Genomic DNA, 13,037 nt, shown 5'->3' on the forward strand with positions numbered 1-13,037 from the left:
GAGCACAAAAACTCCACTCTTTCTCCTTCAGTGTTTGGCTGAAAATAGCCTCAGACTTGGTTAATAGCAAGTCTCAAGGCAACTAAATTATTCCAGAGTGAGTTTTTAGGTATAGAAAAGCCTTAAAGTGGAATCAGAAGTACTGGCTCCTGTTTGACATGGAAAATCACGTATTTTTACTGAGCTTCAGCATTTTCCTTTTAAAAGTGGGAGTAGGAATAAGCACCCCACCTATTTTCAAGTCTTTGTCTTGGTGTCGATGAAATGAAATCATGTTTTTGAAGGAAGCACTTTAGATGCTGTAAAGTGTTAAATAATTTATAGTATTATAATCACTACAAACTTAACATTATGCGTATGGCATGTTTCAACAGAAGAACTAATAGTTTTTTTCTTTATCTCATAATCTACAGAATATCTGTCCTGTTTTTAGGACTTTTTTTTTTTTGCATATTACAGATGGAAAACATCAGGCCTAGACTCTTCTTAAAATCAGGGAGTAAGTGACAGCAAAGCCAGAATGCAAACTTAGAGACTATTCATTTTTCAGTTCAGTGGATTATACTGCCTTTGGAGTACTGTGTTAGACTCTCAGATACAGTTGAAATAACTTAAGACATAGGGAGCCCAATTGTTCAGTTTACATAGGGGAAGAAAAAGTCATCACAAAATTGGGAAAATGCAAATTGCTCTGTTTTTGGAATGCATTGAAATCTTTTTTTTTTTCTCTATGATATACCTTCTTCTTTTTTTTTTAACTTTTGCTTTTCAATCTTCAAATTTTTTTTCCTCTACATTCCGCCTTTCTTCCTTTTCTGATAAGTGGGTATTGGTGTGTGATTCTCAATTTTGCTTTTGTAGTTTACCATACTACTTTAAAAGATGTAATAAGTTTAAATTAAGTTAGAGTGCTGGCTTCTTGTAATCATCTTTTTCCTACTGTATCAAATATTTAAGAACAGAAAAAGTAGATCTTAATTAATAAGTAAGAAAGACCCTCCCATGTTATCTTTTACTTTAAACAACCAGACACATTGGCAGAGATCACATTAATTAGACCTAAAAATGCTAGTACCTTCTCTGCATCTAATTGGTCAAATAAGTAAGAAAGAGGAGCTTTGATCATTTATATAGATTTATGCCATTATTGGAGAAGGAAACAGCAACCCACTCTAGTGTTCCTGCCTGGAGAATCCCATGGATAGAGAAGCCTGGCAGGCTACAGTCCATGGGGTCATAAAGAGTTGGACATGACTGAAGTGACTTAGCACACACACGCATATGCCGTTATTACTTTTCTTAACTTCTGTTGTTTCATATAAGGAAAAATTTGATTGGAAAATGATTTCTTATGTTCTTTGACCAGGGTAACTTTTAGGTGATACTCCTTCTGGGCTGTAAACTTTTCTTATTTTTGTAAAATAAAAAGTCTAGAAAACTGTCTTTAATTATGTAACCATTTTAGATTGAATAACCTCTAAAGAATTAAAAAAGCTTTTAATGTTAATTAGAAAATATTCAGAAATTTAGAAAACTTTTGAAAAAGTTAACTAAAAACCTAGCCTTTAGTTTTCTCCAGGGTCTGTCTTTCTAACCAGTTGATTTTTATCACCCATTTTTAAAACACTTGAGTTTTATAAAATATACATGTAATACATCTTACACAGATAAACACACACACATACATACACCTGTACATGTGATGAGATCTTTAATTTCAAGAATTTTGAGTTTCACATTCTTTTTTTGGTATATGGTACTTTAATTTTATAACCTGTTATGTAGATTTATTTATCCATAGAATAACTCATCTTTCCTCAAAATATAGCAGATAATGAGTATTAAAAAGCTGTAAGAATATAGCTTATGATATGAATGTGAGCAACACTGGAATGTAGAAATGTATAATTCAATAGTATGATTGTCTTTTAAGAAGTTTAGAACTAGTGTACATTGAGCTTATTGAGTAATCTATGTATTTAGGATTCAAACCCAAATTCAACTAGCTCTAAAAGTGTATTTTTCTATTACACATATTACTTTTCTGGTGTTTTATGCAGTTATATATAAAGAATTAGATGGGATCCAGGTTTATCTGGTTACCCCTTCAGGAGGGTTTAGTTACCAAAAGGCCTTGTTTTCTCACTAACAGTAGCATCCTGCAATATGTACCAAGAATGGCACGGCATTAGTTCTGCTACTCTTATTTGTATTTGGTGGTGGGTGGTGGTGATGGTGAAAGGGAAAGTGAAGTCGCTCAGTCATATCCGACTCTTTGCGACCCCGTGGACTGTAGCCCACCAGGCTCCTCTGTACATGGGATTCTCCAGGCAAGAATACTGGAGTGGGTTGCCATTTCCTTCTCCAGGTGGTGATGGTAATTACAATTAAATAGTAGATATTTGAAGTTGCTCAAAATTGCTTTGTGTATTATTTTTCAGTGGAAAAATGCTATTTTTAAAGGAAATTATGACAATTTTGATAAAATAATAAAAGGCTACATTAATGTTCTTCTAATTAAAAAATTTATAATGTCTCAGAACTTTAGGTGGTTATTTTTCACCTTTTCTTTTTACCAATACAGTGCCTTTACTTTCCCGAATTCTGCCTTCTGATGCATGTAAAATATACAAGCAAGGTATCAATATCAGGTAAGGTGATTTTATTTTTCTCTTAGTAACAGATAACAGATTTAGAGGAAGCTTTTCTTTCTGTTGTAAAAGCTTATACATGGATGTAGTATTTTATAACTTAAACATGTCATAATATATTCACAATGTTTTATCTCCTTTGAGGTACTAGAGATAAGAAACCAAAGGCATAAAATCATGACTAAAACAAAGGTATTATTGTTCAACTACAGACTATTTAGAAGGCAAGTAGAATGAAGATCATAATACAATACCAAGAAGATTTAAGATGGTCATGCCCCTCTTCCTAGCTTTTTAGGGAATGAGGAACAACATTAGGAGGACCCAACTCTTGTCCTTTTTTACTGCATCCCTTTCCTACTGTTCCCTCCCCTATCTACCCACTCATGCTTCCAGCCATTCATTTATCCATTCTAGTGAATATTTTTTAAGGCTAGTTTTAATTTTCTTCTGTTATCTTTTTAAATTGATATTTGGATCTAATGGAGAATCTATTTATTTTACTCATTTCAGAATTTTATCATTATTTCTTTATATTAATATAGATGTTATTTATAAATGATCACTTTTTCGGCACTCAGCTTTCTTTATGGTCCAACTCTCACATCCGAGCATGACTACTAGAAAAACCGTAGCTTTGAGTAGATGGAACTATCTATGTTAGCAAAGTGGTATCTCTGCTTTTTAATATGCTATCTAAGTTTGCCATAGCTTTCCTCCAAGGAGCAAATGTCTTTAATTTCATGGCTTCAGTCACCATCTGCAGTGATTTTGAAGCCCAAGAAAATAAAATCTGTCACTGCTTCCATTTTTTCCTCTTCTGTTTGCCTTGAAGTGATGGGACGACCACATGCCATGATCTTAGTTTTTTTTAATGTTAAGAGTCCCTTGGATAGCAAGGAGATCAAACCAGTCAATCCTGAATGAAATCAGCCATGAACATTCATTGGAAGGACTGATGCTGAAGTTGAAGCTCCAATACTTTGTCACCTGATGCAAAGAGCTGAGTCATTGGAAAAGACCCTCATGCTCGGAAAGACTGAAGGCAAAAGGAGAAGTGGGTGGCAGAGGATGAGGTGGTTAGTTAGTATCACTGACTGAATGGACATGAATTGGAGTAAATTCTGGGAGATAGTGGAGGACAGAGGTGTCTGGTGTGCTGCAGTCCATGGTGTTGCAGAGTTGGACACGACTTAGCATTGAACAACAAATAATATAAATGATACCAATTTAAGCTATATAGGATGCTAGTGAATATGCCAACTTTTTTTTAACTAGCTGTACCGTGTGGCTTGTGGGATTTTAGTTTCCCAACCAGGGATCAAACTTGGGCCCTGAGCATTAAGAGCGCAGAGTCCTAACCACTAGACTGCCAGGAGATGTCCCCGTTTTAATGTATTCATATTAGTATATTTACATATGTATACATATAATTTTATATGCCTATGTTTATAAAAATTCACAATATTAATTTGAGTATGTAGAGGTCTAGAACTAGAGATGTCTTAAAAAGTTATATAAACTCTTCATTTTATAGATTAGAAAGTTCAGAAAGGTGAAGTGATTTTTATGAGCATATTGCAAATTAATGGCTGAGCCAGGACCTCTCTGATTTACTGTCTTTTTATCATGTGACTTCTTATCACATCACAAGACAGAAATTTAAAGAAAATCAGCTGTTTATGAGGTTAATTATTAAGTATGATGAATTATAATGAAGAGATGACCTTTAGTTAGAAATAAATTCTAGGGTAATTATTCTCAAGCAAAATTCTATTGGTTAGGGTAGAGTTTTCTGGGTTTTTCTTTTTTAAATATAACCTCCTCAGATATTGCTCATCATGAAAGTTCTCATGCACATTAAATTTATGGTCATTACAGAAACCTTGGAAAACACAGTATAGATGAAAAAATATGAAAGGACTTGTTAATGATGTAGATTTAATTCAGTAGCCTATTGTTAGCAATATATTATGGATTTCAAAAAATTATTCATCAGTTTAAAAATTTTTAATATAGGTACTTGCCAAAAGTAGTAGATAATTTGGGAGAATAGTATTGTCTTCCATGTGCTGCATTAAAGGTTAGTTTTAGTTCCATTTGATTCTTAAATTTAGGAGAAAAGGAGCTTCTTTCTTTTAAAAAATTATTTCACATTTATATATATCTTTTAAAAGTAAATGACATGATACATATTACATAATAAATATAGATGATAAAAAAAAACCCCACAAAATGGCTAAGATAGACATAGGAGAATAAGAGCCTGAGAGAATAATTGTGTCAAAGAATGTAGCTTAAGGGAAGCTGCTGTAGTTTAGTAAGACACTGAAGCTTGGGGCTTGCCAGCAGGTGAGCTCTTTACTGAGGTTGAAGGAGTGATAGGTTCAAACTGCTGGTTATCAAAGTTAACTAGAGTAATGGAGAAGCTGCATTTAGGAATGTATGGTAAAGGTTTTTTGCATAGATGAAGAATTAAAAGAAAAACAAGTTTGTTAACCATGAAATAAAAACTTTCACATTTAAATATCATGAGATAATTAGTTCTTTTAAACATCACTTCAAATGACTTTTACTTGTATCTCATGACAGCAGTGTGATTATTTAAAGTATCTTCTTTGGGAATTCCCTGGTGATCAAGTTAGTTAGGACTGCATGCTTTCACTACCAAGAACACAGATTCCATCTCTGGTTGGGGAACTAAGATCCTGCAAGCTGCATGGGCAAAAAACAACACAATATATTCTTTGGTGTCTAGGAGCAATTCATATTTTAGTAGAAATAGTAATATGAACAACTTTATTGTTGAGAATACTAATAGATATTTTCACTATTAATAATTTTAAGGTAATATATAGCCATTGACCTAAATAATCTTTGCGAACTGTCTCATTTGAGCTCTTCCTATCTCAAGGGTAGGCCCTGTTTTCTTTTCACTGTTACTTGGGCATTTACCAAGTTTTTATCTGTAAAAGAACATTTTCTATTTGCATCTTTGCATTTGTATAAAGAACTGTATGTCCTTCATGGTGAATTACATGGTAAAAATTAGAAGTATTTAGGCTCATTAAGCTGAAAGCCAAGGACTAGTTAATACATTAAAATATCACCATGATAAATTATATCATTATGAGGCATGTTTGATACAGCTTACTATGCCATCTAATATGTCTAATATCTAAGTTGTATTAGATGCTCTTTCAGTTGCAAATTATGAAAACACATATAAAATAAAAATTGACAATGACTGGTTTTAGGTGTGGCTAGATTTAAGGGCTCAAATGTCGCCAATGTCAGTCTGTCTTTGTCTCTCTGTTCATCTTTTCTCTCACCCCCACCCCTTGCAACCCGCTACTATTCTCACCCAGAATGGGCAAGAAGTTTGTGGAGGCAAAAGACTATTCTGGCCCAGACTTCTTTTTTTGAGGGGTATAGAGTTCCCTGGTAGCTGAAGCATGGAGTCCAAATAGGCCACTCATATAAAATGATCTGTCCCCTCTTTGAGACTTCAGTAGCCCACATCTTATAGAGGTAGGAGATAAGCCCCTTTTATGGGCATCATTTTTTCTTGTGCCACATGTACAAGCAATAACAGAATATGTTTAGTAGACAAGCACCAATAGTGCAGTAGCAGGCCACTGAAAGTGGACCAGGAGTAAGAATTCAACTATAAAACAGCAGGTCAAGTTCACTCCTACAGGATTTGGTGCCTTGCTATTTTTTCAGGACTTCTTATTTGACTCTGAGGGGTGTATATATTTTACATGGCTCAGAAAAGAGCTTCTTATACATAGGTTAATCATACTTCCCCGTTCATCTCTGTTGCCCTAGTAAAATTATTAATAGTGTCACCTTCACTTTTAAGTTACTAGTTTGGGTGTTAAATTATATGTAACCTTGGTTACTCTTTTGATGCAGCCTGTGAAATATGTTCCATTTTTCAACTTCTCCTATAAAGGGAAACTAGTAATGCCCACTCATTTGCCTTGTCTATGGTGAGAATGGAAAATCCTACAAAGTAATGAATGAGTTCTTATATTGTGTTAGAAACTCAGTAGCCAGGGCAGACCTCTCACAAAGACTTAAAAGAAATTTTCTTTTGGGTGTGATCAGCATTTCTTAACAGCTGTGTGAACCTATTTCTTAGATTAAGGATTGTGTTTTGAGCAGCCAGTCAGAGAGGTCCTGATATGGTGATCTGGAGACCACAAAGCCTTGGGCAAGATTGAAGTGCATCAGGGTACTTGTAAACTTTTCCACTCCATTATTCTCTCTAATCTCACCAAGTAGTGGTTTCTAGAATTTATTTGAGACCAACCCATTGGGTCAACCATGTCAGGTCTTGGTTACAATGAACACAACAAACATACAGGTGTTTGAATACATGAATATTTGCCGTAGGAAAGATCCATAATGTTTCAGGCTGTGGAGATGTTAGAAAAGAAAATGTTGGGAAAGAGAATGCTAATCTGAATCTGAGGAGTCAAACAAAAAGGCCAAGAATTTGGAGTAAATCAAATGGTTTATTGTGTTGAAGGATGAAGCAAGGTTTAGTACTGTATGATTAAGCATCAGCATTGATGCAGCTCACAAGGACCAGACTGTGGACACACAGTCCTTAATCTGAGAATGTGGTCCATCCATTGCTATACTCTTCATATATGCAGTAGACCTTTGAACAGTACTGGTTTGAACTACTTGGGCCTTCTTATACACAGATCTTTTTTCAGTAAGTATATATTTAGTACTACATGATCCAAGGTTGGTTGAATCTGAGAGTGTGGAAATGTACATATGGAGGGCCAACTGTGAAGTTATGTATGGAGGGGATGGGAGTCAGTGCTCCAGACCCCTGTGGTCAAGGGTCAGCTGTACTCTGCTGAGCTAGCAACTTGGTCTTAAAGGGATCAAAAAGTGTTAGACAGGTTTGCTTTCCTTTTCTGGCCTTCTTCCTTAAGGTCAGGAAGGGCGGGAAATATAACGGGGTACAGGTAGAGAAATGCTCGGCAATGGGAAAACAACCTTTCTCCTGCTGGATTAGTGAAGTTATACATTCAGGAAAATGAAATATAGGTAAAACTGAATATATATTTAAATATTATTTTCGTGTTTTTTAATGAGATATTTTAAATTTAGCTCTTATCTATAAGTTTGGCTTTGAAATATGGTATTAGCCTCTTGATTTGAGTTTAGAAGGAACAAAGCTTGTTTCATTAATATGGAGTTTTATTGAAATTTTATTTGTCAGAATTTCTCATCTATCCATCTTTCACAGGCTTGACACTACTCTCATAGACTTTAGTGACATGAAGTGCCAACGAGGGGATTTAAGCTTCATTTTCAATGGGGATGCGGCACCCTCTGAATCTTTTGTAGTATTAGACAATGAACAAAAAGTTTATCAGCGAATACACCATGAGGTGAGCATGTTGAGCAAATTCCTGTAAATTGTTTAAAAAAAATGTCTGTGTATGCAGCCAAGCCTCAGTGTAATTGTTTTGAAAGGCATAAGACATAATTGAGATGGTTTATTCCCAAAGTTTCCATTTTCTTACCTCTAGTTTTTAAAAAATTTTTTTGTTATCATCTGTTCTTTATCCTGACTAAACTATTGAGTCTGTTTGCTCATAATTCACTGATGATCTCCTGGTTAAATAAACTCTAACTTCTTGTAGTTCTCATTTATTGAACCTGCTCTGGCCCTACTTTATTTTAGGGTTGTGAACCATCTCTTTCTCTTTAATATGACCGCCTCTTTTGGTTCTTTGTACCCTTTTACTTTCCCTAACTCTTTGGCTAGCTTTCTTTTCTCTTTCTTTTTGCTCTTAAAGTGTAAAATTATATTCCTTCTAAACACCGTATCTCCATACTGGTTTTGCCTCTACAACCACCTTTGAAAAACCATGTGCACCATTATCTTGATCCATTGTTCCCTGAAAGCTCCTTTCCCTGCTATAAACCAAAGAAACAGCTTTTCTAGTATCTATATATATCATTGATAGCCCTACAGATGTTCTTAAATCAACATTTTGTTTTGTCACTGTTGCTTTTATTTTGTTTTTATTTTTATTTTATGCAGGCACACATAGCTGATAACAGAGCAAGATTCTTAAAAAGCATATTGATATGATCAAAAAGTAATTTACGTGAATTAATTTTACATAGTTCTTTGACTTTTCCTCCTTCCCTCCCTCCCTTAAACATTTATCAAGGACCTAATAAAATGCATCTAGACACTGCTAGGTGCTATATATGGAGAAGGAAATGGCTACCCACTCCAGTATTCCTGCCTGGAGAACCCTGTGGACAGAGGAGCCTGGAGGGCTGCTGTCCATAGGGTCACAGAGAGTCAGACACGACTGAAGCGACTTAGCATGCATGCAGGCATTGGAGAAGGAAGTGGCAACCCACTCCAGTGTTCTTGCCTGGAGAATCCTGTGGACAGAGGAGCCTGGTGGGCTGCCGTCTGTGGGGTCGCACAGAGTCAGACACGACTGAAGCGACCTAGCAGCAGCAGCAGCAGGTGCTATGTATAGTGGCATTGTATTAATAGTATACAGTTTGTCCCTTGGTGTCTGCCGGGGAATGATGCTAGGAACCCTGAGGTTACCAAAATCCATAGACGCACAAGTAAATAGTTGTACAGTGTAAATGCCTTGTAAATAGTTGACTGGACTTCGTGGCAAGTTTAAATTTTGGTTTTTGGAACTTTCTGGAATCTTTTCCCAAAATATTTTTCATCCTTGGTTGGTTGTATCTGTAGATGTGGAACCTGTAAATATGGAGGGCCAACTGTATATCAATTACTATCATATATGAATACAGAGTTGCAAAGAATAGCAAGGAGAGAGAAGAAAGCCTTTCTAAGTGATCAATGCAAAGAAATAGAGGAAAACAATAGAATGGGAAAGACTAGAGGTTTCTTCAAGAAAATGTGAGCTAGTAAGGGAACGTTTCATGCAAAGATGTGCACAATAAAGAACAGAAATGGTATGGACCTAACAGAAGCAGAAGATATTAAGAAGAGGTGGCAAGAATACACAGAAGAACTATACAGAAAAGATCTTAATGACCAGATAAAATCCACAATGGTGTAATCACTCAGCTAGAGCTAGACATCCTGGAGTGCAAAGTTGAGTGGGTATTAAGATGCATCACTATGAACAAAGCTAGTGGAGGTGATGGAATTCCAGTTGAACTGTTTCAAATCCTAAAAGATGATGCTGTCAAAGTGCTGCACTCAACATGCCAGCAAATCTGGAAAACTCAGCAGTGGTCACAGGACTGGAAAAGGTCAGTTTTCATTCCAATCCCAAAGAGTATGTCAAGGCTATATATTGTCACCCTGCTTATTTAACTTATATGCAGAGTACATCATGCAGAATGCTGGGTTGGATGAAGCACAAGCTGGAATCAGGATTGCCAGGAGAAATATCAATAACCTCAGATATTCAGATGACCACCCTTATGGCAGAAAGCAAAGAGGAACTAAAGAGCCTCTTGATGGAAGAGGAGAGTGAAAAGGCTGGCTTAAAACTCGACATTCAGAAAACTAAGATCATGGCATCCAATTCCATCAGTTCATGGTAAATAGGTGGGGAAACAGTGGAAACAGTGACTTTATTATCTTGGGTTCAAAATCACTGCAGATGGTGATGAAATTAAAAGATGCTTGCTGATTGGAAGAAAAGCTGTGACAAACCTAGATAGCATATTAAAAAGCAGCGACATCTCTCTGGACAAAGGTCCGTCTAGTCAAAGCTATAGTTTTTCCAGTAATCATGTATGGATGTGAGAGTTGGACCATAAAGAAAACTGAACGTCAAAGAATTGATGCTTTTGAAATGTGGTGTTGGAGAAAACTCTCTCTGAGAGTCCCTGGGACAGCAAGGAGATCAAACCACTCAATCCTAAAGGAAATCAATCCTGAATATTCCTTGGAAGGACTGATGCTGAAGCTGAAGCTCCAATAATTTGGCTACCTGATGTGAAGAACTGAGTCATTTGAAAAGACCCTGATGCTGGGAAAGACTGAAGGCCGGAGGAGAAGAGGACAGCAGAGGATGAGATGGTTGGATGGCATCACCAACTCAGTGGACGTGAATTTGAGTAAGCTGCGGGAGTTGGTGATGGACAGGGAAGCCTGGCATGCTGTAGTCTATGGAGTTGCAAAGAAATGGACACAACTGAGTGTCTGAACTGAACTGAACTGATGAAGCATTAAATGCCAGTATATCGGGACTGTAATCTAAATACTTTAAAGCTCTTCTCATTAAATCCTTAAATAACCTGTCTAAATAGTATCATCTCTATTTTATAGACAAAAATATTGAGGCATATAAATATTAAATGATACCTCTAAGGTCATACAGTGAGTATGCCAGGTGGATTGGAAAAGGAGAGAATGGAAGGGGGAAAATACGTGTTTTTATGGTTATAGGCATACTTTATTGCATTTCACAGATACTGCATTTTTTACGAATTGAAGGTTTGTGGCAAGTCTGTTGCTGCCGTTTTACCAACAGCATTTGCTTAACTTCATGTCTCTGTGTAAAGTGAAGAAGAACTAAAGAGCCTCTTGATGAAAGTGAAAGAGTAGGGTGAAAAAGTTGGCTTAAAACTCAACATTCAGAAAACTGAGATCATGGCATCTGGTCCTGTCACTTCATGGCAAATAGATGGTGAAACAGTGGAAACAGTGGCTGACTTTATTTTTTTGGGTTCCAAAATCACTGCAGATGGTGATTGCAGCCATGAAATTAAAAAACGCTTACCCCTTGGAAGGAAAGTTATGACCAACCTACACAGCATATTAAAAAGCAGAGACATTATTTTGTCAACAAAGGTCCATCTAGCCAAGGCTTTAGTTTTTCCAGTAGTCATGTATGGATGTGAGACTTGGATGATAAAGAAAGCTGAGTGCAGAAGAACTGATGCTTTTGAACTGTGGTGTTGGAGAAGACTCTTGAGAGTCCCTTGGACTGCAAGGAGATCCAAGCAGTCCATCCTAAAGGAGATCAGTCCTGGGTGTTCATTGGAAGGACTGATGTTGAAGCTGAAACTCCAGTAGTTTGGCCACCTGATGCAAAGAGTTGACTAATTTGAAAAGACCCTGATGCTGGGAAAGACTGAGGGCAGGAGAAGAAGGGGATGACAGAAGATGAGATGGTTGGTTGGCATCACCAACTCGATTGGATATGAGTTTGGATAAGCTCCAGGAGTTGGTGATGGATAGGGAGGCCTGGCGTGCTGTGGTTCATGAGGTTGCAAAGAGTTGGACACGACCGAGCGACTGAACTGAACTGAACTGAAATATTTTGAATCCTCACCAGCAAACAGACTATGACTCGCTGCAGGTTCAGATGATGGCTAGCATTTTTTAGCAATAAAGTATATTGATATTTTAAAATTAAGGTATGTACCTTGCTTTTTAAGCATGATGGTATTGCACACTGCACAGATTATATATAGTGTGCATGATGGTGGTGTCATTGATACATTGGAGCATTTGGGAAAGGAAGTAGGGTTTGGGGATTTAGGTGATGTTGATAATGAATCCATTGCTGATATCAGTGCACTTGTTTCAACCTTCTCTTTATATAGACGTCTCATTTCTTAAAATTTCATTTCCTTGTGATTTGACTTTGGCCAATAGATGTTCTTTTCCCATGTTTCTGTCTTACTCTCTTTTGCCTTTTCCTTTTTCTCTGTTTCAGTTCAGTTCAGTTCAGTTCAGTCACTCAATCGTGTCTGACTCTTTGCGACCCCGTGAACTACAGCACTCCAGGCCTCCCTGTCCATCACCAACTCCCGGAGCCTACCCAAAGTCATGTCCATTGAGTCAGTGATGCCATCCAACCATCTCATCATCTGTTGTTCCCTTCTTCTCCTGCCCTCAATCTTTTGAGCATCAGGGTCTTTTCCAGTGAGTCCTTCGCATCAGGTGGCCAAACTACTGGAGTTTCAGCTTCAACATCAGTCCTTCCAAAGAACACCCAGGACTGATCTCCTTTAGGATGGACTGGTTGAATCTCCTTGCAGTCCAAGGGACTCTCAAGAGTCTTCTCCAACACCACAGTTCAAAAGCATCAATTCTTCAGCGCTCAGCTTTCTTTATAGTCCAACTCTCACATCCATACATCACTACTGGAAAAACCATAACCTTAACTAGATGGACCTTTTTTGGCAAAGTAATGTCTCTGCTTTTTAATATGCTATCTAGGTTGTTCATAACTTTCCTTCCAAGGAGTAAGTGTCTTTTAATTTCATGGCTGCAGTTACCATCTGCAGTGATTTTGGAGCCCAGAAAAATAAAGTCAGCCACTGTTTCCACTGTTTCCCCATCTATTTGCCATGAAGTCATGGGACTGGATGCCGTGATCTTAG

At 37.0% G+C, this 13,037-nt stretch overlaps 1 protein-coding gene across 1 annotated transcript in view; it reads left to right on the forward strand.

The window, feature by feature from the left end:
- The window catches only part of ANKRD13C (ankyrin repeat domain 13C), a 91,164-nt gene that overhangs the window by 46,647 nt on the left and 31,480 nt on the right, over positions 1-13,037 (forward strand). Inside the window, exons 6-7 of the mRNA XM_043460987.1 lie at positions 2,585-2,651; positions 7,927-8,071. Coding sequence (XP_043316922.1) covers positions 2,585-2,651; positions 7,927-8,071 — 212 coding nt within the window. The remainder of the gene's footprint in view (positions 1-2,584; positions 2,652-7,926; positions 8,072-13,037) is intronic.

This window comes from Cervus canadensis, chromosome 2 (assembly GCF_019320065.1).
Source record: "Cervus canadensis isolate Bull #8, Minnesota chromosome 2, ASM1932006v1, whole genome shotgun sequence".
NCBI lineage: Eukaryota > Metazoa > Chordata > Mammalia > Artiodactyla > Cervidae > Cervus > Cervus canadensis.